This window comes from Antedon mediterranea, chromosome 5 (assembly GCF_964355755.1).
Source record: "Antedon mediterranea chromosome 5, ecAntMedi1.1, whole genome shotgun sequence".
Lineage (NCBI taxonomy): Eukaryota > Metazoa > Echinodermata > Crinoidea > Comatulida > Antedonidae > Antedon > Antedon mediterranea.
The window spans coordinates 23,456,920-23,469,677 of NC_092674.1; the positions used below are offsets into that span (position 1 = coordinate 23,456,920).

Sequence of the window (12,758 nt, forward strand, 5' to 3'; positions counted from 1 at the left end):
TGCTATGATAATAATAATAATATCCTGGATTTATATAGCGCCTAATGTTGAAGGTGAAACCTTGAAGCGCTGAACATTATTACCCCAGTCATCATCAAACACGTATGGAAACATACTCCCATAATGCAGCTAGTAATCAGTGCAAACTTGTGCCTTGATCTAACCGGGTTCCAATATACACCTGGGTGCAAAGAGGCAAACGTAAATAAAGTATCTTGCCTAAGGATACAAGCAATGCTACAAGAGTTGGATTCGAACCTCGTTCTCACAATCAGTAGTCGAACGTCCAATACATACTAATTTACGCAGAGGCCTTTTTTCTGAAACAGATCCTCTTATGTTAACACCACCTAGAGCCAACCTAAAATCCATGCCTAAGGGCTTCTTCGCTGAGGCACCAGAGATCTGGAACCAACTTCCTCGTTCCATCCATTACACTCCATTCCCTTTTCAATTAAAATCTCTCCTAAAAACTTGCCTCTAGTTATTCTTTTCATGTTGCGCTGTGAGACTCCGGTAAAGAGCGCTTTATAAATTCGATATTATTTTTTTTATTATTTAGAAAATTACAATGGAAAAGATCGGACATTAGGTTTAAGTTCAGCATTTAATATTTTTTTCTTTTCAGCAAAGCTCTAAGCAGCTTGAAAATGAAGTGAGCCAGCTGGTGAAGGAGAAAGAAGAGCTAACAACTGCACTAAATTCAGTCAAGACAAATGTTAACAGCAATAAGTAAGAGATTCACTCTTATACCCTTTTCACACCTGCAAAAAGTAACAACTTGTAATAGGTTATAACTAGGCAGAGGCAGAGATAGTGCATCTAAATTCGGGCATGACAACCCTGAAATAAATAAAAAGTATAAAAGAATTAATAATAATAAAAAAGATAATATAACATATAAATAAATAGAATTATATAAGAAATAAATCCAACCAATCCAAACTAAACCCAAAACCAGCTGTGAATACTGCCACCACACTGACTAGTTCCATGATAATCAATATGATGATTGTGGATTGTGAAAAGATGAAGAACCAGGTTTGCATAGTGTGAAGACAAATCTCGAGAGAAAAGCAAACCAACAAAAGGCCTGTTTTTTTTGTTCCTAGTTTTGCCCTTGTAATAAACTGACCAATCATAGTAATCAAATAATACACAATAAAGCTTTCTCCCGAGATTTCTCACATGGTTCCTGTATACTTGTATGAAAACGTGTAATTAATCGAGAGATCAAACCTGGTTACAACTTATTTATGCAGGTGTGAAAAGATTTGAAAAATTGAGATTATTTTACCCAAGCCTGACTGTGTGGCTCAGTTAATCTTACTCTTCCTGAAAATATAAACATTTATTACCTCCTTTCTTTATTTTCCAAAAAAGTCTATCGTTTCTTTATATAAAATAATAAATAAATGATGGTGGATATCACATGTTTTTTGTCAGTTTGATAGAGTAGACAGAGCTTAAGTTTTCATGGAAACTAAATTGATGCAAAATAGGTTCCAATATTTCACTCTTGTAGAATAAAAAAAAACTTTATATTGAAATTGTTGCCATAGAAAGATAAACATTTCTCTTCTTTTCTTTATTTTTAGGATCAGTGAACAAAGAAGAAAACGTCTACTTGAATTAGAATCACAGATCACAGACTTGAAGAAAAAAATTGTAGAACAGAATAAATTGCTTAAGTTTAAAGAACAAAGTGTAAAAGCTGTTGACAAACTGAATAACGAAATTCATGTAAGATATAAGAATTGTATCATGAATACCGCATTTATTTGAATAAACACCCCTTAAAAATGCTTGTTCGCTGTTATGAAAATATTCCAACATGAGCCAGTTACAAAATTCCGAACCCTATCAGTGATTTGAAACTGATTCTCAAGCACATTATCTTTTTCAAGGAAATTATTTTTTAAATAATTTAAATTTTCTTAGTAGTTTTTTGACCAAATCTTTCCAAATTTATAATCCTTTCTATTGCTGTTATTTGTATTGTAACATAGATTTTGTTGTTTTCAGTCCATGAAACATGCAAGAGTTAAATTAATGCGACAGATGAAGGAAGATGCCGAGAAAGTACGAACCTGGAAAGCTGCCAAAAACAAAGAGGTTATGCAACTGAAAGCACAGGTAATAAAACAGTGATTTTTGTTGTAATTATTTATTTTTATTTTATGTATTTAGGCACTTGTGGTCAAGGATTACTAATAGTTAATTAATCACGACCCTGCCTTAAACGCTTGGCCATTTGACTCATTCAGTTTATAATATCCCTACAATATAATAAACCCTACCTTTTTACCACATTCGGGAACATTTGGTACACTGTCTATTTTCAAATTAGTAGCACAGAACTTGAAATATGCATCCTTCATGTAGATGTATTATGGATGGTGTATGTGAAAATAAAGAATTGAATTGACTAGTACCTCTTATTAATAAAATGTCTGGTTGGACTTTTTCACTCGATACTAAATCTTTATTGGTTGATCTAGCCTCACACATTATCAATATCATGCATTTTTTATGGATGTTTTCTATATCAGGACCGAAAACGGCAATGTGAATATGCAAAACTGGAAAGAGTGCACGTGAAACAGCAGCATGTTCTTCGAAGAAAAATGGAAGAGGTATGGTTATATTTGCCATAGCCTACTTGAATGTATAGATTGTTTAAACCTTGAAAGTATTTAGGCATTTATTTATAAAGATGTGTAGACTGTTTATGGCCATACCACATTGAAAAACCAATTCTCATATCACAAAAAATAATATTACTGTATTATTATTATTTTCAGGCTTCTACTGCCAACAAACGTCTAAAAGAAGCCATGCAGAAGCAGAAAGCAGCCGCTGAATCTAGAGGGCGCTTTGATGAGCGTAACCAGCAGGGTATTGGCAAACGAATCAGGGTAGGAAATCAATATTTTAAAAATGATATTTTACACTATGTAACACTGATAAAAAGACACTTTAGTTAATATATATGAATAAAATATATAAGAATAAGAGCTGATTCCATTCTTGAAAAGCATTGGCTTAGGTGGTCTAATTTTGGGATTTTACAGTGATTGTGGGAGTCTAAATGTTTATGATCGAATGGATGGTAACATTGAACACAATTATGCAGGAATCCATGTTTTTTTTTAATAGAGCTTTTTAGAACATGAACTTGAAGTACTAGTAAGCATCAACGAAGCAAAGCGCCACCTTGCATCACTCATTGCTGACCGCAAAACGATTACCAAACAGCTTGCTGATTTAAATGAAGTGCCTCCGAATAAGGTCAGCCTTGTTTCTTGTAACCTTTTAGTGGGTAACCACCACTGCCCTGTACAACATATATATGGCATTCTTTATTTGTTGTTATTGATGTATTAAAAAACAGTAAATTTTAGTTTATAAATGATATTATGAAAATATAATATTATAGGTTTTTTTATGGATTCGCCTATTTAGTCAATGTGTGTACATGTGTGGGTCCCGTGGGCTTAATCAGTGAGCACTCATAACCGTTATTCTACTGCCTGGGGCTTATTTTTGGTTTGGTTTGCTTTTTTTACCTTAAAAAATTAGAAATCCAAAGATACTGACGGAAGTAAGAGTGACAGTGAGAACCCAGACAAGTCAAGCCTTAAAGAAGACCTTGTGTTGAGAAATGCACAGATCTCGGACCTACAGCAGAAGATTGTGGATGCTGATCAAGGTTGGTTTCTTCATTCGGTGGTTGGGCAAAACTATCTGGTGATAGGAGAGATAATAGAAATGTTTAACCTTTTAATGTAACCAGTAAGCAACTATGTCTGCACTGTTCAAATTGAGAATTCAACATCATAATTTAGTAATTGTAGGAATGTTGTAGCGCCACCTATAATAATATGAAAACGCATGTCTTGAGCAGGCTCCGCCATCTTGAGTTACCATAATGTTAGAGCTAGTATGCTTGTACTTCATGATCATTAAAATACCTCTCGGAGACACTAAAGAGTAGTCGTCGATCGTCTGTTATTTCCGTATGCATTATAAGAATCTATGACCCAACAGTAATAACATAATCGCAGCAGGGAGTACAACTCCCTGATCGCAGTAACAGCTGACAACCTAGACACTATACACACATTGTGTTGTACATATAATTTCCTGGAACTAAAGCTCTGTCAAACTAGTTTGACAAAAGATGTTTGATGTGCCCAAATATGCAGGCATGTCACCACGCTGGTTGGCCCCGACCAGCACTCAACATTTCCGACCAGGATTTACAGGCTGTCGACCACCACTATTATTTATTAATCACTACGATATTTATATTAGGCCTAGGCCTAACTAAAATTCGTACTAAAACATTTTACCTAGCGCATCGTTAATAACAGACAAGCTAGCCTCATATAGATAAGACAAAAGACTACAGCAAATGTTTCCGTGGTTACGTACGTTACTTTATTTGTAACACAATACCAGGCCTACCCTGCCCTGGTATTCATTGTTACAGCTTGTGAGTCATGGCGAACAACGTGCTACACAGCACAGTGTACAAGTTTAAAGTTCACATAGCGACCATTCAAGCGTTTTATTTTGCACAGATTAAAAATACAAACAATTAGTACGCAGTAATTAAAAATGTACAACTACATAGACCCAAACAAAATAATTTTTAATTGCTGAATGTTTTGTCACCCTGCTTTAATTATATTATGTTACTAGTTTTACATTTTTGTACTCTACGAACTATTAAAAAAAATAAAAAAACATGCGCATGGTTCAGTGAGACCGGGCAAGTTCGTTCGTTTATGATCGCCGAGCATGGTACAATAATTACACGTCCCTGGATAACTTCAGGTTGCTGAACTTCAGTTAACCCATAAACACGTGTCTGTTCTTGCCGGCCATGCACTACATGCTTGCCGCACAGTTGTGAAACAAAAAATCTGGAATTCGCGAAAACGCTAATTAACTCTCGCGCAAAAGAACACGAACATAATATTATATCGAGCAACAATTAGTAAGGTCTAGGCTAATAATTTAAATCTACAGTATTTGATTAGGGATTAGGCCTAAATAAGGAAGCGCCTGTTTTTGTGGAATTCAGATTTTGGGGCATCTATCCAAGCCTTGGCTAGGCCTAGTGGTCGTAGTGTCCACAAGGCTAGGCCTAAGCCTGACGCGATCTATTGCTAGTATTCATTTTGTAAGCGTTTTTTTGTTTTCTCGAATAATAACGGCGACTCCCCGGTGGTACAAGGTTAGGCCTAGACCTGATGCAATTTGTTGTTATTTATTTTCATAATTCTTTATGTTTCGCTAAAATAACGACAAACCCCCGGGGGGGTGTATACACCCCTCCCCCCGGGGGAATTTGCCGACCGGCACTCCAAAAAGCTGGTGACGTCCCTGAATATGGTAGTGAATATGATGTCATCGTGTCCATATATGAGCACATCCACATTTTTTTGTAAAGTTTGATTGTGTAGACAGAGCTTAATACACTACTTTATATTGCCTGGTTTTCTTCCCGTATTTATATAGAATTAATTTGTTGAAATATGATGAAATCAATCTATGTTGTTTCAGATGATAAAGAAAAGAGTCGTTGGAAGAACATTAATAATATAGTAGAGGCGAAGTGCGCACTTAAGTGGCTGATGGAAACAGTAAGTTATAATTTCTTTTGCCCAAACTCACCAGCTCAATGATAATAGTTCATTCTTAAATAGCTCATAAGCAAGCTATAAATCCGCTGTACACAATTTAAAACAGATAAGAATTGAAATTAATGAAAAACTTTTTTAAAAAGGAAAGACTTCTAGAAAGAGTCTGATAAAGTTGGTAGGGAATTCCACAGAGCTGGAGCTGCCACAACAAAAGCTCTTCCACCATGTGGATGTCCTAGTCGTAGGAACTACTAGCAGACATGAGCAGTGATGTCAAAAGTATAGGGCCTCCTCAGAAATATTATTTAGTAAATAAAGATAATCACCTAAAATATATATACCTGTATGATATTCAGAACATATGACTCTACTGTAGTTTATTGTTGATGCAATAAAATGAGTAAGTTTCTTGTTATTTTCACACGTATAATTACTGTAATGTTCTCTGTTTTTATAAGCTTTAGCTTTATATTACTGTGTTATCGAATGATGATAAGTAGATAAATATACTTTTTAGAAAAATGGTGTATTTATTTATTGTCATTCATTATCATTTATTCAACCTAGTATTAAACAAGCCTTTATAAATCTATTTATTTTGACTTAACAGGCTGTAGTGTCTAAGGTAGAGAGTGGGGTTCATGTCGGTGAAGTTCGAGATTTACAGACTTCTCTTGATGAGGCTACCAAAGCCATATGTGAAATTAGGTCTCAACTTGAAGAAGTAAAAAAGACCCATCAACAGGATCTAACAAAAGTTCAGCAAAGTCATGAAGAAAAGGTAAAAATGACAAGTGTCAACCCTTGAAAATATGGGTGAAAAGGAAATAGAATAGTTAGGACACTGTTGCATTGGAATTGTGAACAGGGTCAAGAGTTGACACTAATGCATGTCATGTTTATTATGTCCTTAGGCTAGACATTTACATTTGCCTCTTTCCACCCATGTGTACAAAGGGGTACCTGATAGGGTACAAAGGGGTACCTGATAGGGTACAAAGGGGTACCTGATAGGGTCAATCACAGCTTCTCTGATTATTAGCATTATGGTGCAGTATGTGTTTGATCCAATGATGTGAGAAGCCTTTCATTAAAGGACTATGTATACCTTGTCATCTGCCAATTGGCAGGTCCATGACAGTCTTCTTTCTCCATACCTCTCTAATTAGTGCTTCTTTTAGTTCCGAATATGTATATTTATTTTTTAATCTATCAAGCAGAGCTATTCCTTTTCTTCCTCTTTTTGGTTTACCTTCATAGCTTGCTTCTATCACAATTTTCAATAATCTTCCTTCCCTAATTTTATGTCCAATCCATTGTTTTTGCTATCATTTTAATTGTTTGCCTCTCCTCCCCTATTTCAATCAAGGACTATGTATGAATGACAATGCATTATTATTGTTCTCATTGCTGTTGATTTAAATAGAAAATTTGTATTTGAGTATAGAATAGACCATCAATTATCTTCATTTATGCCATAAATAGTAATGTCTTCTCTTCTTCAAATTCTAGATCCTGTACCTGTTGAAACAACTACCACAGGCTACAGATCTCAGCATAACAAATGGTGCTGCCTCAGATAATAATCAAGAACTTCTTGACCGATTAGAATTTCAGGTAACTATTATTACTTATAGAAATAATTTGTTGAAAATTTTCTTTGCTATACCAAAAAAAAAATTGTTGGTGAAACCTGCTTTCCAATGTTTTGTGAACTTCTCAAGTGCTGTTCCATCGAAGAAACGGTGACTATTTACTGTAAACAGCAATAGTGCCACCAGTCAATGTATTTGACTGGGATTGACCGGGCCTGCTCTGCCTTGTGCTGATGAGATCATCAAAGATGTGAGGTGTATCATTAACCCTCTTTGGTGATAAATATTACTACTAGTTAAAAATGTGTAGTATACAGTAACTGTGTAATTCCTGAAAATGAAATGGATGTTAAATAGATCATTTATTTCATTTTATTTATTTATTTTCCACATATTGTACAAAATAGAACAGATATTTATACTTTAGAAAATAAAAAAAAAATATAAAGAGGACAATGTGTGAAAGGAGAACAAAATAAGTCATAATTGACCACATTAAGCAGTTGTCGTTGTTTTCTTGAGTAAATTATCATAAATGTTAATAATTATTTTTATAGGAAAAGCAAATCTCTGATTTACATGGTCTTCATGAAAAGCTGCAAGCTTTTAGCTCTGAAAATGAAAACTTAAAGAAGGTAAATTGATATCAACTATTTCGGCGTTCCTCAAACTATGGGCGGCGGCCCAAATTTGGGGCACGACATTTTTAAGGGCTGTGGGATGGTATGGGAAATAAAAAACACAAAGAAGATGTTTTCCCAGCATCAAATATGCCGTTCTTTTAGCAATATGAAGCTTTCAACAAACAATAAAATGTTGAGATGATACATGGTTATGAGTTAAGTCTATATGTGGTTGGATCTTGTCGAAAATGATTGTAAACATACCAAACACAATTGATGTGAGGCTAAAGTTTTGATGGCAGTGTAGAATCTGTGACGCAAACCCAATAACATGCGTCATGTGTTACAAAGGGGAAACCTGCACTGAATTTTGGTAAATCATCAGTGAAAGTTTACCACCCAAATGAATTACAATGTAATTTCCAGGGACCTACAGGTCCATATTCAATTTTCTTACATCAGGCCCAACCATGGTGATGCACCATGGGTAGTTGGGCTGCGGTTTGGTACCGGATTTTAGGCCGCGAAATAAAATGTTTACGGAACTCTGATCTATATTGTCTTTAGATTGCTTTCTTTGTTGATACACTCACTCTTGCTATCCAATCAATGTGATCACATCAATTATTATTTATTTATTCAACCATATTTCACGAGGGTGACCCAGCCAGCGGAAGCTTATGGCATCATTGACTTTCTTGTAGATGCTTTAATTGTAGAATGTAATTTGTTGGTTTATTTCGGTGCTCTGTTTTGCGGCCCCGGTTGACTAACTAGCATAGCTGTTTGCCTTTACATTAGTATATGGCAGAAATTGAATAATAAAAAAAAATAATAAAGGTTAGTTAGTTAGTCTAGTGCCAGTGCAACAGAATAATATTACAATTCTGAAATTTGTGTTGTTTGTTTACACAGCAACTGACGCTTGCGAACTATCATGGAAGAAAATTGAATCTGATGCCTTCTATGACCTCACCAGATACGACCCCATCACCAGCCCCAAAGCCAGTCAAGAAGTTTAAGGTAAAGATACACTACTGTGTATCCATGTATTCACCACTGGATTAAATGAAATATTGTAGGGTTGTTTATACAGTCAATTCTCGCAATACCAGACTTTCTGAAAACTGGAAACTCTCCAAAAACCAGACATTTCTTGATGTCCAAAATGTCCCAAATTCATTCATTTTGTTACCATTGGAAACACATTTAGAATACCACATTTTCCAGAAGACCAGACATATTAGGCCAGTGTCCCGTATTGGGAGAGTTGAATCTTCCTTTAATTCTCTTCGATTAGATATCCAATATGCTTCATCTTTACTTTTCCTTCAAATAATTCCTCAAAAACCATCTCTCATATGTCCAATTAATTTTGATCACATTTTTACTTGAATTCCCCATTGAAGATTTCTGTTTTTTTTATAAATTAAATTTGATTATTTAGTTAATCATATAAAAATTGTCTGTACTGGTCTAAGGGTCCCCAATGAACAGCTTCGACTGGATAGACTTCCTCATAAAATATTTTTAAAATAAATATAATAAAAATGAACTTGATTTAATGTATAATAATAATAGCGTGTCAATTTATTTCTCAATATTAAATAAATAAAATGTTTGAAATGAATATACTGTATTTATTAGAATACACACCCCTCCCCACGAAATAATTCCCCCTCCCCTCGAATAAATTCCCCCTCCCCTCGAATAAATTCCCCCTCCCCTCGAATAAACGCACGTATCCTATTACAACACATTTCTATTTGTAGTAAAATTCATTGATTGACATGATCTACAATTTACCAACCATTTTAATTTTTACTGTATTTTATTACGTCTCGATATTAATTGTGTTCATATTTTTTCCAATCTATGACGTATTTATTTGATTATACATGTTACCATATTACACCAAAACAAATAATTGCCTCCCCCGAACAAATGTCTTCCTCAAACGCACCCTCCAAAAACCCTCCCGGGTCGTTTATTCGAATAAATACGGTAATAGTGAAACAAAGAAATACTTTGAAAATGAACGGTGCTTTTGTGACAGGAGGAACGTCATGGTACTACGACAGGATTTGAACCTAAGATGCATGGATTAGTAAGCTAACATATTAACCACAAAGCTACAGTGCCACTCTTATCATTTTTGTTTATTTTTTTATATTTTTATTTAGAAAAAAGTGTCCGAACCAAAAGAGCACATAACAATTGAAGAACTGGATAATCTGTTCCAATCTGACGAAGAAGAGCCTAGTTCCGTTGATTCTGATTCAGATTGGCACGCGACTCCCATTATTAAGCGATCAAGAAAATTTATTAAGAAAGTATCCTTACCTTCAAAAGTAAGTTTTTAATAAAAATTAATTAGCGTAAAACCCTATTAAGACCGAACAAAGTGTCCCAACAGTAGGAGTGTCCCCTCTGAATGGATGGTTATGTTGTTGAAACACATAATTCGCCTCGTTTGTGTCACACTAAAGTGTCTCTTTAATAGAGGTGTCCCCTTAATAGAGGTGTCCCCTTAGTAGGAGTATCCCAGAACATGTGATTCATTCACTGCAATAAACAGCTGATATACTTTTTAAATATCTTTAGGGAAAGGTTAAAATGTGCACAAATACAGTTACTGCAGTAACTCCAATAGAATCATTGTGATATGAGAGTTCTTATCTGAGATTGAACCCAGGTCTTTCTGCAGTTTTCGTTTGTTAAACTTCCCAATTCTTGTCAAATGAAATATCATTATTTTTATTATTCTTCTTTCTATTATTACTACTAACTCGTGTGTTACTATCGTGTAGGATGGCTGCAAATGCAAACGTAGCTGCGGCAATAAGAAGTGTAGCTGTGTGAAGAATGGGATTGGTTGCAGTGAAAGTTGTGGTTGCTCACATGAAAAATGCATGAATAAACAACCCAAACTTGTAAGTTTAATCATAACATTCTGGCTATACAGTGGAACCTTCAGGACCAAACAAATTGTCCCCTTAATAGCTGATGTCCCCGTCACATTTGACAGCGGGAAACCTGCCACTAATATAATGGATTAAAAATGTTTAAAACATATATAAAATATTTAAAAACATTTTAAAAACTTGTTATATAAAATATCACATATCTTATTACAAAAACATTGATAATTATCAAAAAAAGAGTCAATGGAATTATCTTTTTTTTAACACAATTATTAAAAAGTAAACTGATACGAGAAATAATTCAATAGGGGTGTCTCTTAAATAGTGGTGTCTCCTGAATAGAGGTGTCCCTTCAATAGAGGTGTCCCTTCAATAGGAGTGTCCCTTCAATAGGAGTGTCCCTTCAATAGAGGTGTCCCTTCAATAGGAGTGTCCCTTAAATAGAGGTGTCCCTTCAATAGAGGTGTCCCTTCAATAGAGGTGTCCCTTCAATAGAGGTGTCCCTTCAATAGGAGTGTCCCTTCAATAGGAGTGTCCCTTCAATAGGGGTGTCCCTTCAATAGGAGTGTCCCTTCAATAGGGGTGTCCCTTCAATAGAGGTGTCCCTTCAATAGAAGTGTCCCTTCAATAGGAGTGTCCCTTCAATAGGAGTGTCCCTTCAATAGAGGTGTCCCTTCAATAGGAGTGTCTCTTCAATAGAGGTGTCCCTTCAATAGGAGTGTCCCAAAGAGTTTTAATGTATTTTGTTTTGTATATTTCACTATAACATTATTTTTAAAACTATAATAATGATAATTATTAGATTAATAATATTGTATTAATATTACATTTCTATTTTGTCCTCAATTTAGAATGAGAGTGAAAACACATCGCAGATGAATGCAACCGTAGTTTTAGATTCCACAAATGATTCAGTTCGCACACCTACTAACGTCAGTTCATCTGAAAGTGACAACCAATCAGAAGGCAGCACAAAAAGCCGACAAATATTCTCACTATTAGATAACACTTTCACAAAAAAGGAGAAAAAATTGTGCAAGCGAAGTATAAAACCCATGAACGATTTAAAAATAGCGGAGAATTCGGATCCCGACGTATCTGGTCCGAATAAGAAGCGCAAGTTATTGAACAATAGCCATACTTTTTTTAAACCGTTAGTTAAATTCTGACTAACCGGTTCAAATTATCCAACGTCTTTGTCTAGTAGGCATATATTTTTACATCAAGATTAACTTTGTATATATGTAATTCATGTAAATGAAATGTTATAATTGAAATGTAAGTGTAGTTCCCACGGGGCTGAGGGACACACAGACAAGAGAAAGATTGCTTTTAATTTGGTGAACGGCGGCTTTATGCTAGTCGAGAATCTTAAGCTCTGTCTAAATTGTCACCCTAGTTTGATAAAAAATGTGTGATGTGCCCAAATATGTTAGTAATATGACGATGTGTCCATATATTTGTTGTCACATAAAGTTTGGTAGTGTTGACAGAGCTTTACACCCCTGTTTGACCATATTGCCATATGTGTAGCTCTGGATATAAACAAGCGATTGAAGAGCACCTAATTACTCACCTAAACTGGAAAATATATATATATCTGCATTAACTTAAGTCTGTCAATTGATTTTTGATTAATAATGTAAATAAAATAAAATAAATTTTGTTTGGAAGTATTGATAGGCCTAAATATCATTTTAAAAATTCATGTCAAATGATTTATAAATGGAATAATGGGATATGAATTATTAAGGCATTTTGTAAATTAATTCATAAAATGATATTTGTATTGAAAAGCATACTAGTATATTTGTCTACTTTATCTGTCTACTCTGTTTCAATGAGTCGGTGTCACAATATTTTTTTTTTTACTCTATTGACGTCCCATATTTGTTTGTGTATTTCCGGTTACTCGTGAAGAAAGAAAGTTCGAACTATCCAAGCATGTCAAACAACAACAAT

At 34.7% G+C, this 12,758-nt stretch overlaps 1 protein-coding gene across 1 annotated transcript in view; it reads left to right on the plus strand.

The window, feature by feature from the left end:
- LOC140049945 (chromosome-associated kinesin KIF4A-like) overlaps nucleotides 1-12,580 on the plus strand; it is a 33,068-nt gene extending 20,488 nt beyond the window's left edge. Inside the window, exons 11-25 of the mRNA XM_072094898.1 lie at nucleotides 629-732; nucleotides 1,599-1,743; nucleotides 2,026-2,136; nucleotides 2,553-2,636; nucleotides 2,805-2,918; nucleotides 3,160-3,291; nucleotides 3,583-3,712; nucleotides 5,575-5,654; nucleotides 6,265-6,435; nucleotides 7,167-7,271; nucleotides 7,807-7,884; nucleotides 8,788-8,895; nucleotides 10,056-10,223; nucleotides 10,683-10,805; nucleotides 11,648-12,580. Coding sequence (XP_071950999.1) covers nucleotides 629-732; nucleotides 1,599-1,743; nucleotides 2,026-2,136; nucleotides 2,553-2,636; nucleotides 2,805-2,918; nucleotides 3,160-3,291; nucleotides 3,583-3,712; nucleotides 5,575-5,654; nucleotides 6,265-6,435; nucleotides 7,167-7,271; nucleotides 7,807-7,884; nucleotides 8,788-8,895; nucleotides 10,056-10,223; nucleotides 10,683-10,805; nucleotides 11,648-11,965 — 1,971 coding nt within the window. The 3' untranslated portion in view covers nucleotides 11,966-12,580. The remainder of the gene's footprint in view (nucleotides 1-628; nucleotides 733-1,598; nucleotides 1,744-2,025; nucleotides 2,137-2,552; nucleotides 2,637-2,804; nucleotides 2,919-3,159; nucleotides 3,292-3,582; nucleotides 3,713-5,574; nucleotides 5,655-6,264; nucleotides 6,436-7,166; nucleotides 7,272-7,806; nucleotides 7,885-8,787; nucleotides 8,896-10,055; nucleotides 10,224-10,682; nucleotides 10,806-11,647) is intronic.
- Nucleotides 12,581-12,758: the final 178 nt, after the last annotated feature.